Source organism: Hyperolius riggenbachi, chromosome 12 (genome assembly GCF_040937935.1).
Source record: "Hyperolius riggenbachi isolate aHypRig1 chromosome 12, aHypRig1.pri, whole genome shotgun sequence".
NCBI lineage: Eukaryota > Metazoa > Chordata > Amphibia > Anura > Hyperoliidae > Hyperolius > Hyperolius riggenbachi.
In genome coordinates this window covers 116,987,073-117,006,129 of record NC_090657.1, presented here as the reverse complement: position 1 = coordinate 117,006,129, position 19,057 = coordinate 116,987,073, and the positions used below count along the sequence as shown (strand labels likewise).

The window sequence follows — 19,057 nt, the reverse complement described above, 5'->3', positions numbered from 1 at the left end:
GGTGGGTATTGTCTGGAGGGTGTCGATGGCTTCTTCTCTGGTGTCCACAGTCCTGATGGGTGTTACGCTGAGACTTGTAGTGCTGATGGGCATGTTTTGGTGGCTTCTGCTTCCGATGAGGTCGGTTTCAGATGGACTGACTCTAGAATTGGGCCTTGTCGGGCTGCCCCGACCTTCATGAGTCTTCAGTTAGAGTTTTGTGATGATACCAGTTTTGAGGGATGTCTGGAATCTATCCCTAGAGGGGGGGGGGGGGGGGTACTGTGAGAATCCGCTCAGCTGCCTGCGCAGGCAGGCAGCCTTTTGACCATTGTTTAGGTTTGCATGCTGCAGGACTCTGGAACAGAGACCTGTCTTGTCATTGCAAGTTCTGGTCTGTTCTCTTGCTGGGGAATTTGCATACATTCGTTATGCAAATCCCCTACCTGCCTTCTTTGATGACTGGCACTATAAGAGCTTTATGTTTCCCAGAAGGCTTTGCTGGTCATTTCCCTTCCATGGTCTGTTCCTGATGGACACTGCTGGAGTGTCAGCCATTGCTATCTAGTATAGTTAATTCCTGGGGGTTGCTTTAGGCTCCCCTTCTAGCCCAGTCAGGTTGTATTATCTGTTTGTTTGTTCTGTTGCCATTGTCCTGTCCCAACGGTGGTCGACAGGAAATGGTTCTGATCTCTGTTCTTGGAGAATAGCTGGTGCAGCGGTTGCTACCAGCTAACTCTTCTGTTCTGTCTCCTGGGATCGCGCTAGCCACTTTTCGCTAGCGCTGGGGATCCTTCTGTTCTGTCTCCTGGGATCGCGCTAGCCACTTTTCGCTAGCGCTGGGGATCCTTCTGTTCTGTCTCCTGGGATCGCGCTAGCCACTTTTCGCTAGCGCTGGGGATCCTTCTGTTCTGTCTTCTGGGATCGCGCTAGCCACTTTTCGCTAGCGCTGGGGATCCTTCTGTTCTGCTACTCTGTACCTGGATCGCACTCGCTTCTCGCTAGTGCTGTGGATCCTATCTCTCGCTTGTCCCTGTTTTCGTGTGTCTGTCTTGTCTGCTACGACCGCTTGCTGGAGGCTCGGTGAGGTAACCGTTAAGCAAGCGTTCGCGTCCTCTGTTTCATGTTTGTCTGTCGATGGTTAGGTAGGCGTGCTTGTCTCTATTGGGCTTATCACGTGGAGACCGCACATAACCGCGTGCACTGTTGCGAATGAGTGTGGTGTTCGCGGTTAGCTAGCGTTTGTTATTTTCCGTATCTCCTCATTGTATTATTTGCTGTGTCTTTGCTACCCTTTTTGCTGTTTTGCTCAGTCTTGTGTCTCTGTCGGCAATCGCCATTCTTGCGATTGCATTCCCACTTCGTTTCCGCCGTTGTGTGTTCACCGTCGCTGGGTGACACACATTGGTTCTGTACCTTTGCTCTGTTTCTTGTGGGCTATCCAGCCCTGCCTGATCGTACCTTGTCCTGGATCTGTACAATTCCCGTCTGGCATCTGTGGCTGTGCAGCGACTGTGTTCGCCTGCACTCCACAGCGCCATATGCCAGAGGGAATTGCCCTCTGCGGGTGCATAGCACCTAGCCTGGGTGTCCTCAAATATACGTTTGTGGAGGAAATCCACCTAGGGCTCGATTCACAAAGCGGTGCTAACCCAGTTAGAGACTTTAGGCATGATAACCATTGCACCACGCTGGTGAAAAGCCAGTTTAGGTGTGATAAATTTAGGCATGATAAGTGTAGGTGTGATAAGTTTAGGCATGATAAGTTTAGATAAGTTTAGATCGCTTGCAAAGTCCCGCACGCAAAGCAGCGCCATTAAACTTTATACGAAATGCACCAGACTTTGCTAGCGTAAAACTTTTGATCAGCTGTGCACTGCAGTGCTAACGCAGTTAGCGCTTAAACTTATCATGCCTAAACTTATCACACCTAAACTTATCATGCCTAAACTTATCACACCTAAACTTATCACACCTAAACTTATCATGCCTAAACTGAGTTTAGGCATGATAAAGGGCTTTTCACCAGCGTGCTAACTGTTAGCACCGCTTTGTGAATCAGGCCCCTAGTCTCTAATTGAGTTAGCACCGCTTTGTGAATCGAGCCCCATGTCTTTTTTTCTTGTCCTCACCTCATGGTTTCGATGCTGGCAGGTTCACACAGGCAGCCTCCCCTGGAGTGAAGGAACCCTGAGACTTAAAAAAAAGTCTATGTGTGAAGAACCGGTTCTGCTGACTTTGGGGGTCTGGTGTCTAGTGGGGGCCCATCCAAGGTAGGCGTTAGCATCTCCTATGGTTATGGTCTGCCACCTAGATGTGTGTAGTATCTAGCTATACTTAGGGCACTCATGCCTGGCTATACTGGGGGGCATCCATGCCTAGCTATACTGGGGGCACCCATGCCTGGCAATACTGGGGGCACCCATGCCTGGCTATACTGGGGGCACCCATGCCTGGCTATACTGGGGGCACCCATGCCTGGCTATACTGGGGGCACCCATGCCTAGCTATACTGGGGCACCCATGCCTAGCTATACTGAGCATACCTATATCTAGATATCCTGTGGGCACCCATGCCTGGCTATACTGGGGGCACCTATACCTAGCTATACTGAGGGCACCTATACTGGGGGCAGGCACCTATACCTAGCTATACTGGGGGCACCTATGCCAGGCTATACTGAGAGCACCCATGCATGGCTATACTGGCATGCATGGCTATACCTCTGTTAGCAGAGGTGCTCTGCTTGCTATAACTGAATTGCTGTTGTTTATCCCCTGCTTATTGCCTGAAGAAGTGGGCTGTGCCCGCGAAACGCGTTGCATCTTTGGGGTATTTTCAATAAATGTGTATATCTATACATTTACAGTCCTTGGTGTCTGCTTTAACGGAGGCGAGTCCACCACTTCCTCCCAGCAATTTTTTAAAAATTTTATGTACTTTTATCCTTCTGGCGCCTCTGTTCACCTACCAATATATATCTAGATATACTGTGGGTACCCATGCCTGGCTATACTGGGGGCACCTATACCTAGCTATACTGAGGGCACCTATACTGGGGGCAGGCACCTATACTTAGCTATACTGGGGGCACCTATGCCAGGCTATACTGAGGGCACCCATGCATGGCTATACTGGGGGGCACCCATGCCTAGCTATACTGGGGGTACCTATACCTAGCTATGCTAGGGGCACCCATGCCTGGCTATACTGGGGGCAACCATGCCTGGCTACACTGGGGGCACCCATGCCTAGCTATACTGAAGACACCTATACCTAGATATACTGTGGGCACCCATGCCTGGCTATACTGGGAGCACCTATACCTAGCTATACTGAGGGCACCTATACTGGGGGCAGGCATCTATACATAGCTATACTGGGGGCACCTATACATAGCTATACTGGGGGCACCCATGCCTGGCTATACTGGGGGCACCCATGCCTGGCTATACTGGGGGAACCATGCCTAGCTATACTGAGGACACCTATACCTAGATATACTGTGGGCACCCATGCCTGGCTATACTAGGGGCACCTATACCTAGCTATACTGAGGGCACCTATACTGGGGGCACCAACCACCACTCAATAATTGTTCAACAAAACTTTATCCCCTTCCAAAGAAAGATTCAACTTCGTTAGATACCCCACCGGTAGTAGATCCCTCGTTGTCAGGTTGGCAAAAGAACTCGGTGTCCTTTAATGATACACTAGATAGGAAAGCTTGATATTGATTTAAAGAAAATCTACTCCGTTTGTGGTGGTGCATGGAAACTGGCGATTGCGCTAACATATTTACGGAAAGCTGTTAAGATCGGGGCCAAAAATGTGGAATAAGCCATCAAGTCAGAAGTAGATAAAGAGGTGTTACTCACAGTACTGGAGGAGTCCAAGGTGCCTGATGACTTTATAGACGAAGCTGCAATAGACATCATTAGATGTTCTGCCAGAGCAATGCTCTATTCAGTGACTGCCAAGAGTTTGGTTGAAGTCCTGGTAGGTGAATGTGACTTCCTGCCAGTTGTGGTGCAAAATTTCCTATGATGGAAAATCCCTCAGGATAAACGTCAACCGCTCACTGCAGGCCAAAAGTGTCCTCAGAACACCCGATACCAAAATGCCAGAACATACAAACCAGGCAAGAACTACAGAATAAACAGGCAGAGTACCCAGTCAGCCCTACACCAGCTTATGGAGCAAAAGTCAACTTTTTGACGGTTTGACAGTCCAAAGTAGTCAAGGAGGATAAAGATTAAGGGAATTTGATCATGTTTGGGAGGATGCTATAAGAAACCATTGGGTAGTCTGAACCATTTCATCAGGTCACTTTTGGACTTTCAAAAGACTTCCAGGAAAAAAATTCCTTTAGACAAAGATTTCTATACCCCCGTTCAAAAAAGAAATCCATTTATATATTTATCAGACCTAGTGGTCATGCATAGGTAAGGTCTGCACAAGCAGTGATTCACGTTCCAATATTACAGAGAAATCAAGGCTTCTACTCACAGCCGTTCTTCGTGAAGAAGAAAACTAGAGACCTAAGACCAGTATTAGATTTAAAGATATTCAACTCATTCACACTAGAAGCGCTTTTCTGAGCGTTTTGCGATTGATTTGCGTTTTTTAAAATCGCTCCTATTCACTTTCATTAAAATCGTGGTAAAAATCTTGGAAAAATCGCAGCAATTTCTGCGTACACGGTCGCGAAATCGTGACAATTTTCTGTGATTTTTACTGCGATTTTAATGAAAGTGAATGAGAGCGATTTTAAAAAACGCGAATCAATCTCAAAACGCTCAGAAAAGCACTTCTAGGGCTTGATTCACTAAACCGTGATAACTCATATCACTGCCGCGCTAGCGTTTCCGCGCGCACTTTTGCGTTTTCGTACACAATCGCAAATTTTCACCCGCAATTACGAATTTTCACGCACAAATATTCACGATTGCACGCGAAAAGTTGCGATTGCACGTGAAAACTCAAAAACACGCACAAAAACGCTAGCGCGGCCGTGAGTTATCACGGTTTAGTGAATCAAGCCCCTAGTGTGAATGAGCCCTTATAAGACTTGAAAAAAATCAAAATGGATTCCCTCCATACCTTAGCAAGGCTGGATTTCTGGGCAGGCCCCCAAGGCCAGTGACTAGTGTGGACCAGTGCAAGGGGAGGGTGGACAGCCGCCCTTGCCATTCCCCATGCTCAAGGATGTTTAACTGCAGTCTATTTGTCCTCAGCCACTCGCTTTCCTATGCATAGACATAGCCTGTCCTTGTCTGTGTACGCAGTGGGCAGCTAAATAGGACTGTAGTATGGTCAGCTGATCAGATCAGCTGTTTTACGTGGGAAACAGATGCATAGAGGTCTTGCTGCGCCACTGGGGCTAATGGACTGCAAGTCAGAATCCCCAGGGTGCATGAGCATAGCGCGACCTCCATGCAATACTTGGGTAAAAACAGGGAACAACAAGAGCCCCAATAGTGTAATTCGTACTGGACAAGGTGGCAATAAGTTTGTATTGCTAGATACTAGAGATGGGCCGAACCTCTGATTTTAGGTTCGCGAACCGGGTTCGCGAACTTCCACGGAAGGTTCGGTTCGCGGAAAAGTTCGCAAACCGCAATAGACTTCAATGGGGAGGCGAACTTTGAAAAATAGAAAAAATTATGCTGGGCACAAAAGTGATGGAAAAGATGTTTCAAGGGGTCTAACACCTGGAAGGGGGCATGGCGGAGTGGGATACATGCCAAAAGTCCCAGGGAAAAATCTGGATGTGACGCAAAGCAGCGTTTTAAGGGCAGAAATCACATTGAATGCTAAATTGCAGGCCTAACGTGCTTTAAAACATCTTGCATGTGTAAACATCAATCAGGGAGTGTAATTAGAGTACTGCTTCACACTGACACACCAAACTCACTGTGTAACGCACCGCAAATAGCTGTTTGTTGTGTGTTGTGACGGCCGTGCTGGACTACTGCGCAACATGGCGAGATTGCTCTTCCTCACTCAGTGATGTCAGGTAATGTATGACTTCCTTCTCAACTTTCCATGACACTGTTAAAAAGCTTACGTTTCTTTCCATGACACTGTTAAAAAGCTTACGTTTTTTTAAAAATTACATTTTCTACTTGCTGTGTACTTGTTCAGTACCGCTACAATGAGAATACTATGGAGGCGGGCAAGTCTGACATTGTGACTCCGGGTAAAGGCCGGGGAATGAGGGATGGAATCCGGTGTGGAGCCTGAGCAACGCTACACATCCAAGGAGGGCAGCAGGCAGGCATGCACGCCCGCCCCGAGGTAGTTAACCAAAATAACAATACAGGAGGAGGACTTTCGAGGCCCTGCTGTGTATTTGAAATGATTGCACTTTAAATCATTTAACGAGAACCAGTTATGGCGGGCAAAGATGACACCACATTCCTTTCACGAGAATCATATGGAGGCGGGCAAGTCTGCCATTTGTGACCCCGGGTAATGGCCGGGGAATGAGGGATGGAATCCGGTGTGGAGCCTGAGCAACGGCTACCACTGCACATCCAAGGAGGGCAGCAGGCAGGCATGCTATACAGGACTTTGAGGCCCTAATTGTAATGAATCAACTTTAAATCCTTTAACGGGAATCCGTTATGGAGGGCAAGTCTGCCATTGTCACCGCTGGGAATGAAGGTTGTATTCCGGTCCAAAGTGGGAGCCTGCTGAGACCCATGCTGTAGCTGCCCTGACCGTGCTTTGCAGACCAGGCATCTGTGGTCAGATTGACCCTTGAGCCAGCGGAAGACAAACCAAGTCGAAAGCATTTTCCAAGAATGTTTTACGGAGGGCAATTTTTGTTGGCATTTTTTTAAATTGTTTGAAAATGTAGATGGTTGTATTTTTAAATTGTTTGAAACTTTAGATGGTTGTATTTTTAAATTGTTTGAAAGTGTAGATGGTTGTATTGTGTTCCGAAGTTGGAGCCTGATCAACGACTACCACCACACATCCAGGCAAGGAGGGCAGCAGGCAGGCAGGCATGCATGCCCGCCCCGAGGTAGTGACCAAAAATAACAATACATGACTCAGGAGGACCTTTTGAGGCCCTAATTGTAATGAATCAACTTTAAATCCTTTAATGGGAATCCGTTATGGAGGGCAAGTCTGATGGTGCCTTCACTGCGATTCACCAGGTTGGTCTCCGGCGAGAATCCGTTATGGAGGGCAAGTCTGCCATTGTCACCGCTGGGAATGAAGGTTGTATTCCGGTCCGAAGTGGGAGCCTGCTGAGACCCATGCTGTAGCTGCCCTGACCATGCTTTGCAGACCAGGCATCTGTGGTCAGATGGACCCTTGAGCCAGCGGAAGACAAATCAAGTCGAAAGCATTTGCCAAGAATGTTTTACGGAGGGCAATTTTTGTTGGCATTTTTTTAAATTGTTTGAAAATGTAGATGGTTGTATTTTTAAATTGTTTGAAACTTTAGATGGTTGTATTTTTACATTGTTTGAAACTGTATCCATTCAAGTATAAGTTATGCACTGACTGCCATGTATAATGTGCAGTCACAGATGCAGTGAAAGGTATACAGTGACTGCAAACAGCCGTTTGTGTAGTGACGGCCGTGCTGGACTGGTGCGCACCATGACGAGAGTGCGGGTGATGGTGGCTTTTCAGCCCATATGCTCGCCCGGCTGATGTAGCTGAAAGACAGAACAGTGACTGTCCAGCTGATCAAATTTGGTCTGACCACAATGAAACAACGACATTATTATTTTTGGTGTGCCACCCCCACCCGAGACACTCATATAGCCGGCGGTCATTGCTTCATTGTGATACGCAAGCCCCTTCACCGCGGCAAAGTAATGATCACGAAGGGGGATGGGCACATGTACATGCCTTTTGTTTTTTGTTGCAGCCGCCTGAAGTTCAGCCATAAAAATTAGGCAGGCATGTGCATGCCCAAGAAAAATTAGTATAGCGGCCGCTGCTAGCAGCGGCCTTAAAGAAAACCTGAACTGAAAATTAAAAATCAAAATAAACATACACAAGTCATACTTACCTCATGTGTAGTCTACTCTTCAATCTATTTTTCCTCTCCCGTGTCCTGTTTGTCCACTGTGATCAATGAAATTCTCCGTCCTCCATTTTGAAAATAGCCATTACCCCATAACAGCTTCCTGGTCAGCACACAGTTAAACTGTAACATCGCCCACTTGAGCCATAAGGAAACATGAACACATCAGTTCTCCTCTCAGCTGTAACTGACAGCAACTGATAAATAGCTGACAGCAACTGATATATTTCAGTTCTGACAAAATGTTGTCAGAACTGGAAGTGATCACTGTAAGAAGAAAATGGTGAGCTTCTGAGAGGAACGGATGACAAGGTAACTATGTAATGTTCATTTGAAGTTACCTCATGTGTTTATTTTAAATAATTTTACTCAGTACAGGTTCTCTTTAAAAATTCTGGAATCCGCCTAGAGTCCTGGACCCTGGTGGTGGTGGCGGAGAAGGCAGTCAAACGGCCTGCAGGCAGAGATGCTGTGTGTGGGGACTGACTTAGTCTTCGGTCAAGCAATAGCCCTCAGGGATCCATGCCTCGTTCATTTTGATAAAGGTCAGGTACTGAACACTGTCATGACTTAGGCGACTTCTCTTCTCAGTGACAATGCCTCCAGCTGCACTGAAGGTCCTTTCTGACAGGACGCTTGGGCAGGACAAGAGAGAAGTTGTATGGCAAATTGGGACAGCTCTGGCCACAGGTCAAGCATGCGCAACCAGTAGAGCAAGGGTTCATCCTCACTGCTCGCAGTCGCAGTGTGCACATCCACACTTAAGGCCAGGTAGTCGGCTACCTGCCGGTCCAGGCATTGGTGGAGGGTGGACCCCGAAGGGCTACTACGAGGTGTTGGACTAAATAATGTCCGCATGTCCGACATCACCCCGAGATTGCTGGAGCGGCCTGTCCTTGCCTGCGTGGACTGGTGAGGAGGAGGAGGAATACTGCCAGTGGTACCTTTATTGGGTTGTACTGTCACATCACCCTTAAATGCATTGTAAAGCATCATTGACAGCTTGTTCTGCAAGTGCTGCATCCTTTCCGCCTTGTGTGGAGTTGGTAACAGGTCTGCCACTTTGTGCCTGTACCGAGGGTCTAGTAGCGTGGCCACCCAGTACAGGTCATTCCCCTTGAGTTTTTTTGATACCGGGGTCCCTCATCAGGTTGAAAGAGGCCATCTCCACAAAGTCGGATCCAGACGTACTCTCCATCTCCTTTTGCTCTTCCACAGTGACGTCACGCAACTCCCCTTCCTCCCCCCAGCCACGGACAATACAACAGGAACGTGGAGCAGCAGAAGCCCCCTGTGACGGCTGCTGCAGTTGTTCTCCTGCCGCTGCTGCTTCTTCCTCCTCCACAGAAACACCTTCCTCATAATCATCAGAGTCTGACTCCTCTCCTTACCCACACGACTCCTCTTCTTCCTCCTCCTCCCCACTCCCCTGCGAAGGCGAACCACCCGAAGTTCGCCTGGAACCGTTCGCCAGCGAACCGTTCGGCCCACCTCTACTAGATACTCCCAAGTCAGGGTCACCAGCAGGCAACCACTGTAAAGGCAGGTGGGGAGATTGTCCTGACCCCACTCAGGATTAAGAAGTCACTCTCTGTAGACAGGAAGAAAGGGTAGCAACCCTCCACCAAGGATGGACTCAAAATTGAATACAATGAACAGAGGTGCCAAAAGTATAAGATTAGACTAAATGAGCTTAAAAACCAACTTAAATGGCAAAATTGTCAAACACATTTATTAGGAACTCCAAAAAGAAATGCAATGCGTTTCGCAGGTTCAACCCCGCTTCATCAGGCAATATAGGGAGGAGTATCAAACAATCTGTACAGACAGAGGCGCTTAACTTGAATCCTTGTGCAGATTGTTTGATACTCCTCCCTATATTGCCTGATGAAGCGGGATTGAACCTGCGAAACGCATTGCATTTCTTTTTGGAGTTCCTAATAAATGTGTTTGACTCTGAATCGCAGTCGTTGTCGTGTCTGCTTGAGGGAGGTAAGACCACCACTTCCTCCTTCAATTTTGCCATTTAAGTTGGTTTTTAAGCTCATTTAATCTAATCTTATACTTGTTACAGGTCAGGAAGGCGATGTTTGGAACCAATTCATTAACTTTGGTCCACAGTAAAAAAAAATGAGTGCACACCGATATACTGGTAGGAGGTAGAGGAGATGGAGCTCCAGCACTCTCAAGATTGCAGCAGGGGACTGGACTCGACCTTCTTAAGCATATGACTGAGGCGGTGTGATCTCCTTTAAAGGCGTGCAAAGGCTGTGTGGCAGCAGACAAACTTGTTTAGGAGGGAAAGATGAGGTAAAGCCAGCACTGCGTTTAGGGTAATTTATTGAGTCAGATGAAAACAGATGCACTTACAGTCGGCAAGGTCAGATGCAATGCGGGGAGGTGGGCGCCAGGTCTATATCCCCCTGCGGACGTCCGTTTCGCGCAGCAAGTGCTTGTTCACCGTTCACCGTGATGTTTTTAGCTTTTAAGGGGGCTTTGCTATTAAACATTAAAGCCGGCGGGCAGATATTTTCCAAACGGCAGCAAAGCAGGGGTTAAAACGATAAATATCGTTCAGGCAGGATTAAAAAAAATATTTTAAAACGATAAATTTCGTTCAAAAGGTCTGCACTATTTTAACCTTTAAAACGATAAATATCGTTTTAAACATATATCGGGCAGAAGGGGGCGCCATTATTTAGCCGGCTCCATTTTTCACTGGACGCGCTCACTTGTAGCATAAAACTTCAAAACTTTACTTAAAAAAAATCCTTGTAAAAACATGGCAGTAAAAAACATCAGCATGATACTTATCACATCTTCCAGGCACAATAGCAGCAAGGTGTTCCTAAGGCAATGGGATGTGCAGGAGGATCAGCAACAGAACCGTGATCCTCCTGCACCTCCCATTGCCTTAGGAACACCTTGCTGCTATTGTGCCTGGAAGATGTGATAAGTATCATGCTGATGTTTTTTACTGCCATGTTTTTACAAGGATTTTTTTGAAGTAAAGTTTTGAAGTTTTATGCTACAAGTGAGCTGCTCCTGGTTTCCTCGTTTTCTCCCATTTATGTTACAATTCATTAACTTTGCCAATAAAGAGGGGTCTGACCCAACTAATCCTCAGCCTCATCAAGTGTTAACCTTCCTTCAGTTGAGAATAGAAAAAAAGCACATAACATTATTAAAGTCTATAGCTCAGCAATTTCGGCTCTGACAGATTATCATTGGGCGATGCACCCCTTGGTGAGACAATTCACTAAAGCAGTATTAAATATAATGCCTCCGAGGAAGGTTTTGTTCCCTAAATGGGAATTGCCATTAGTGTTTGAACACCTCTTGAAACAGTTATTTGAGCCATTTCCAGGCTGTTCCTTGATGAATCTCACACTAATAACAGTGTTCCTAGTGGCGATATCATTCACCAGGAGTGTTTCAGAGCTGCAAGCTCTGAGTTGTCGACTTGTCGTGAGCCTGATCTCACTTTTTTTCATGACGATGTGCAAATTCATGGGCAGCTTATGCCAGGGTGTCGGCAGAAAAGATCTGCCAAGCAGGCAACTGGAGCACCATCAATACTTTTGTTGCACATTATTTGGTGAACACTTCATGATCTACTATGGTAGATTTTGGTAGAGCGTTTCTTGTTTTGGAATGTCTGCTGTATAAAACAAATTCTTTGTTTCACCTGCAATGTTTCTCCCTTCCTTTTTTCTTTTAACAGTTCATATTAGTGCTGCCACGGAGGCATAGGGAAGACGGAAAATAGTTTCTTTGTTCCTTTCCCGATGCATCCATGGCAGCACAGGGTACACACCACAAACCTGTTACGTGGAGGCAGGCAATCGTTGACCCTGACACCAGTGGTTGGCGTGGGCTCTCCTGAGGTGAGGAGTCTAAGTGGCTATGGGTCTTCACCAGAGCACCCTGCAAGGGATGTTGTGCCGTTACCCCTAATGGGCAACAGACTACTTTAGCTGCCTAGCCACCAGGTCGCGGTCCCCAGGATTGCCCCATTGGAGGCAGAGAGAACAACTGAGTCCACAAAGCGGAGAGAGGGTAGCTGCAGGCGAAGTCAGGCAGGTCGAGGCAAATGGCAATCAGACATAGTCAGTAAACAGGCTATGGTCGAGGTAGGTGGCAGTCAAGCGTAGTCAATAAACAAGCAAGGGTAGAGGCAGGCGGCAATGAGGCAAAGTCAGTAAACAAGCAGGATCGAAAACAAGTAAGCAATATCAGGTAACAAGGCTCCAGCGGCTAATGGCACCAAGCTGACCAGAAGTGACAGCGCTGGATCGCTGCTATCCAGCTCCTAAAATAGTGAATACAAAACTGGTGCCAGAATATATATCTACGCGTATGCGCATGCGTGCCAACGGGACCGCAAGTACGCATGCACGCACCATAACGACGTGTAAATCCTCAAATAAAAGACATGTGGGTGCGCTCGCAACAACCTGCGATTAGTATTGTAGCAAAATCATTTGGTGGGTATAGATATAGAAGGCACAGGATGCTTGGAGGAGCTCAAATGTATAATTACGGTCCGGTGAGTTAGTGGGGGGGGGGGGGGCACTACCCATTAGTGCTGCCACAGAGCATTACCCATCAGGTAAGTATACCATTTTCCATTGTTTTAAAAAGGCAAAATTACATTTAGCATTGCTTTTCAATGGAGGGAGTTTTGGTCTCCTTAAACCTTTTATACCTTTCAGGTGGTTCTGGGTCACCATGAGCTGTCTGAGTACTCCTCAGTACTGGTCCAAGCCCTATCTCATAGAGCCATAGCAAACCATACCATGCACTGATGAGTACCAATAAGTCTGAAACAGACTGTCTGTTGGATTGGCGTGGCACTGTAAAATGTATTAGCTACAGGCTTACAATACACTAGCAGTTCTAGTTGTGCAGCCTTGCTTTCAAGGGCTTAAAGAGATGATTTGCTTATTTGGGAATTACACTATAAGCGCTTTTCTGAGTACTTTGTGATTGATTAGTGCTTGTTAGAATTGGCCAATCATTAGCCAATTTAAATTGATGGGATGTACCAGGCTTTAGGGTACATGTGCGCAACCAATTTTGTTTGATCAACGATTGCCCAATTTGACCCCTTCAGTGTAATATGAGAGCTAGCAGATCTTGAATGGTATGAACAGATTGTGTAGGTAAGCCCTCATACTACACAGAGTTGGTAAAATTGGCCAAACAGAATTGGATGTGTGTACCAAGCTTAAATCAGACCAGACACCTTGCATAGTTATGCGGCAGGTTTATTATCACTTACATCCAAGTAATGTTCTGCCAATGCCATCTCTCCTTCCTCTTCTGAATCCCAATCTCTCCAGTTATCAAAATCTGTCTGCAACCAGGCAGGCTACAAGCAAGTGGGGAAAATGTTAGCACAAAGTACACAGTTGTGTGTATAGTTGTAATAAAAAAGCAATAATAACATACACTATATTAAGGTTTGTGAAGTAGATATATATATATATATATATATATATATATATTGTGAGGGATCAGCTGCAAATGGTGAGTACTCAGCGGGAGATAGCAGCACAGACAGGTGTATTTTCCAAAACAAACAATAGTTTATTGGACAGCAGGCTTCTTAAACAGCAGTCTTTTGGCAGTTTGTAAAGTACAGTTCAAATGAAAACAAAAAGGCCAGTACAGGCCAGCAGCTTACATTCAGCTTTCAATATCAGGAACACACCAAACTCCATGTGCAGCCTGCACTTTCTCTCCAGAGCAAAAACCAGCTTCCTGGAATCAAACGTGAAGTCTTTCTCAGCAGACTTCCAGACCTTGCTGGTCACACCCACTCTCTCTCCTCCTACTCCAGCCTTTCAAAGCTGCTCTGTTAACCCTGTGTGAGCCTTCTCCAGCAGAAGCCCACATACACAGAGCAATCGATCCACCCAGGATCTGGCGACCAGATGCGCCCGCCCACTCTGCATCTGGTCAGCTCCGGACCCAAGTAAGGTTTTTTAACCTCTGTCCATGTGACAGACAGCCAAAACCTTTTTATTCCGGAGCTGCTACTGGATGTAGCGTCTGATCCCAGGTGGAATGTACCTCCCATCCAACACAACCTGGGACAAATCGATTACCTCCTGGGTATCGACTTTGTCACATACTCCCCCCCTCTGTTCGATCCCGTGGGATCGGACACAGTCTGCGGCAAGACAGAATGCCCTTGATAGAGCATCTGCATTGCCATGCAGTCTTCCAGCTCTGTGCTCCACAGAAAAATTAAAGGGCTGTAATGCCAGAAACCAGCGCGTTACCCTTGCATTTTTCTCCTTGTTTTGAGACATCCATGTGAGAGGAGCATGGTCGGTAATGAGGCGAAAGCGACGGCCCAAGAGATAGTACCGCAGAGCCTCGAGTGCCCACTTGATGGCCAGACACTCCCGCTCCACGATACTATATCTTTCTTCGGCTGCGGTCAGCCTTCGACTCAGATACACAACTGGGTGCTCCTCTCCATTGACGATTTGGGATAGGACTGCTCCTAACCCCACAGCTGAAGCATCTGTCTGTACCAGAAACTCTTTTTTAAAATCAGGCGTGATCAAGACTGGACCCCTGCACAATGTCTCCTTAAGACCTTGAAAGGCTTCTTCAGCCTCCTGTCCCCATGCACCCATGGAGGAACTTTTCCCTTTTGTGAGGTTTGTAATGGGAGTGGCCAAAGTGGCAAAATTTGGAATGAACCTCCTATAATAGCCCACCAAGCCTAAGAAGGTCCTGACCTGCTTTTTCGTGGTAGGCCTAGGCCAGTCCCTTATGGCCTCCACTTTCTGCACTTGGGGCTTAATCAGACCTCTCCCAATTGTGTACCCCAGGTAACGAGCCTCCTCCAACCCTACTGCACACTTCTTGGGGTTCGCTGTCAGCCCCGCCTTTCTAATGGCATCCAGGACCGCCTGGACTTTTGGAAGGTGGCTTTCCCAATCTGTACTGAAGACGACAACGTCGTCCAAATAAGCCGCAGCATACCGCTGATGCGGCCTGAGGATCTTGTCCATCATCCTTTGAAAGGTGGCTGGGGCCCCTTGCAACCCAAACGGCATCCTGACATACTGAAACAGCCCTTGGGGAGTCGAGAAGGCTGTCTTCTCCTTGGCTGATTCAGATAAGGGCACCTGCCAATATCCCCGGGTCAGATCTAAGGTGGTGACATATCTTGCGGGGCCCAGCCTTTCGACTAACTCATCTACCCTTGGCATAGGGTAGGCATCAAATTTTGACACCTCATTCAATTTTCTGAAGTCATTACAGAAACGAATGGATCCGTCAGGCTTCGGAACTAGAACTATGGGGCTATTCCATTCGCTGTTGGACTCCTCAATAACCCCCAGTTCCAGCATTCTTTCTACTTCCCCTGCTATGGCCTGTCTGCGAGCTTCAGGTATTCGATAAGGTTTAAGGCGGACCTGTACATGGGGCTCAGTCACAATATCATGCCTGATGACTTGGGTACAACCCGGAAGTTCCGAGAACACCTCTCGATTCCGTAAGAGGAACTCTCGGACCTCCCGTTTCTGTGAAACAGACAGCGCCTCAGCCACCTGTACCAGCTCTATTCCACCCTTGGTGGATTCTTGAGTAACCTGGGAAGCTGCAAGAGCCACCCTCTCTTTCCAGGGCTTCAGTAAATTCACATGGTAAATCTGTTCCGGCTTCCTCCGGCCAGGTTGGTAAACTCGGTAATTCACCTCCCCTACCTTCTCAATAATCTCATATGGTCCTTGCCACTTAGCCAAAAACTTGCTTTCAACCGTGGGAACCAACACCAGGACCCGATCCCCAGGACTGAACGCTCGCACCTTTGCTGACTTATTATAAACACGAGACTGCGCCTCCTGGGCATGTTGCAAATGCTCTCTGACTAAAGGCATCACTGCTGCAATCCTATCTTGCATGCCAGACACATGTTCAACAATACTTCTGTAGGGGGTGGCCTCTTGCTCCCAGGTTTCTTTGGCTATATCCAAGATTCCCCGTGGGCATCGCCCATACAACAACTCAAACGGCGAAAAACCTGTGGAAGACTGAGGGACCTCCCGAATTGCAAACATTAAGTAGGGCAAAAGGCAATCCCAATCTTTGCCGTCCTTGTCCACTACTTTCTTTAACATATTTTTTAAGGTTTTGTTGAATCTTTCCACAAGCCCGTCCGTTTGAGGGTGGTACACTGAAGTACGAATCTGATCGATCTTCATCAGTTTACACACTTCTTTCATCAATTTTGACATAAATGGGGTACCCTGGTCTGTCAAAATTTCCTTTGGCAAACCTACTCTGGTGAACATGTGGAACAACTCACGTGCAATCACTTTAGACGACGTATTTCTCAGGGGAACCGCTTCTGGGTAACGAGTGGCATAGTCCACTACCACCAGAATGTATTGGTGACCGCGTGCGGATCGAACCAATGGCCCAACTAGGTCCATGGCTATCCTTTCGAAGGGAACTTCGATAATGGGCAAGGGGACGAGCGGACTTCGAAAATGGGGAGCTGGAGCACATCTTTGGCATTCGGGACAGGATTCACAGTAAGCTTTTACATCTCCATGTACCCCAGGCCAAAAGAATCGCTGTAGGACTCGGTCCCTAGTTTTTTCGGTACCCAAATGTCCCCCCAGGGCATGTTTGTGCGCTAGGTCTAGGACCATTGTGCGATACGACTTAGGCACTACGAGTTGTTCCACAACCTCACCCTGAATTTTACAAACCTGGTACAGCAAGTCTGATTGTACCGCCAAATGAGGAAATGCTTTCTCAGCCCCGACCACTTGGGGTTCACCGTTCAACACCTTGACATTTTCCCACGCTTTTGCCAGCGTAGGATCCCTTAGCTGGGCCGTCCCAAAGTTATCCCGAGAAACCTCCAGCTCTGGTAGGACCGAGCCCTCAGAGGTCTCTGGGGATAACTCAGAGTCCCCAGCAAACACCTCCAAGGGAGAAAACATTTCATTACCATCAATTTCTGTATTATTTTTAGATTCCAGCTCTCTTGAGCCTCCACAGTTATCCCCTTCCCACAAGTTCCAGAACAGTGGAAAGTCCCTCCCCAGGATGACACTATGTGCCAAGTTCGGGCTCACCACTATTTCCTGAGTGGCCGGTCCACAGTTTGTTTCAATGGTGAGAAGGGCGGTGGGGTATTGTTTAGAGTCCCCATGAACACATTGTACTGTGACCCGACGATTCCCCAGCCAGGCCGGGTCCACTAAACTGGAATGCACCAGGGTCACCAAGCTACCAGAGTCTAAGAGAGCCTGGACAGTTTTTCCAGCAATTTTTACCACCGCCAAATGAGAGTCACAGCTTGCGATATACACAGGTCGCGCAAACAAGGACCTGCGACGAGTGTAATCGCACTCCATGGGTTCAACTGCCTGAGGACAGTTAGCAGCAATATGTCCCCACTCTTTACATTGCCAACATTGTACCGGGGATCGACTTCTTACCATTGTGCCTGGTCGACCTCGGCCTGCAGAGCTTGGCTCACTGACCACACCCCCCACAAAGTCAGCTTTTGTCTTACCAGTTCCCTGGGGTGCTGCCAGTCTCCGGGTAGCTGAGCGCTGTCCTGTGGCCCAAGCCAAAGAGTCCTCTGCAGCCAGATAACGTTCCAGCAGCGCAATGAGTTCATCAGCTGACTGTGGATCTGCATGACTCACCCACCTTCGCAAAGCCGGCGGTAGGGAGCGCAAGAAACGGTCAATGGTAACTCTTTCGACGACCTCCGGAGCTGTTAACTTCTCAGGTTCCAACCACTTCTTTACCAAGTGGATTAGATCGTGCATCTGGGACCTTGGAGAGCATCCGGCTGAATAGGACCACTGGTGAACTCGCTGGGCTCGCACCGCCGGGGTGACACCAAGTCTACGCAGGATCTCCTCCTTCAGCTTGTCGTAGTCTTTAGCATCCTCTAGGGCAAGGTCGAAGTAGGCCTTTTGAGCATCCCCAGTCAGGAATGGCGCTACCAATCCTGCCCATTGCGTTTTAGGCCAGGCTTCCCTCTCCGCTGTCCTCTCAAAGGTATGGAGGAACGCCTCGACGTCATCATGAGGAGTCAGCTTCTGCAAGAAGTGGCTTGCGCGGATCGTGCCTCCACTGCCAGGTACCAGCAGCTGTCCCTCTTGGTTCCGAGCCACCAGTTGTTGCACCAACTCACTCACTGCTTTCCTGTCAGCCTCAGCAGTATGACGATCGGCCTCCGCAGCTGCAGCCAGACTCTCACACAGGGCAACCGCTTGCTGCTGTACTGCCTCTGTATGTTGTTGCAGGGCTGTGTTCGTTTTCCGCTGCTCAGCATTAGCCTGTTGCAAGGCCGCATTCGCCAACACCAGCTGCTTCACCATTTCATCCATGCTGCTGTTCAAATTTTTAACTCTTGCGCCAAACACACTGTCGCTGTAGGCATGCTAAGTTGCCCGCATCCTCCACCAATTGTGAGGGATCAGCTGCAAATGGTGAGTACTCAGCGGGAGATAGCAGCACAGACAGGTGTATTTTCCAAAACAAACAATAGTTTATTGGACAGCAGGCTTCTTAAACAGCAGTCTTTTGGCAGTTTGTAAAGTACAGTTCAAATGAAAACAAAAAGGCCAGTACAGGCCAGCAGCTTACATTCAGCTTTCAATATCAGGAACACACCAAACTCCATGTGCAGCCTGCACTTTCTCTCCAGAGCAAAAACCAGCTTCCTGGAATCAAACGTGAAGTCTTTCTCAGCAGACTTCCAGACCTTGCTGGTCACACCCACTCTCTCTCCTCCTACTCCAGCCTTTCAAAGCTGCTCTGTTAACCCTGTGTGAGCCTTCTCCAGCAGAAGCCCACATACACAGAGCAATCGATCCACCCAGGATCTGGCGACCAGATGCGCCCGCCCACTCTGCATCTGGTCAGCTCCGGACCCAAGTAAGGTTTTTTAACCTCTGTCCATGTGACAGACAGCCAAAACCTTTTTATTCCGGAGCTGCTACTGGATGTAGCGTCTGATCCCA

General features: G+C 47.9%; 1 protein-coding gene across 4 annotated transcripts in view; it reads right to left on the bottom strand.

Annotated features, from left to right (window-relative positions):
• The window catches only part of PTGES3L (prostaglandin E synthase 3 like), a 202,873-nt gene that overhangs the window by 31,022 nt on the left and 152,794 nt on the right, over positions 1–19,057 (bottom strand). For all 4 annotated transcript variants that reach the window (XR_011025320.1, XR_011025321.1, XM_068263589.1 and 1 more), the window contains one exon: positions 13,318–13,407. Coding sequence is in view for 2 of the 4 variants with exons in the window: in XM_068263589.1 (XP_068119690.1) it covers positions 13,318–13,407 (90 nt within the window). In the remaining 2 variants the exon portion in view is untranslated. The remainder of the gene's footprint in view (positions 1–13,317; positions 13,408–19,057) is intronic.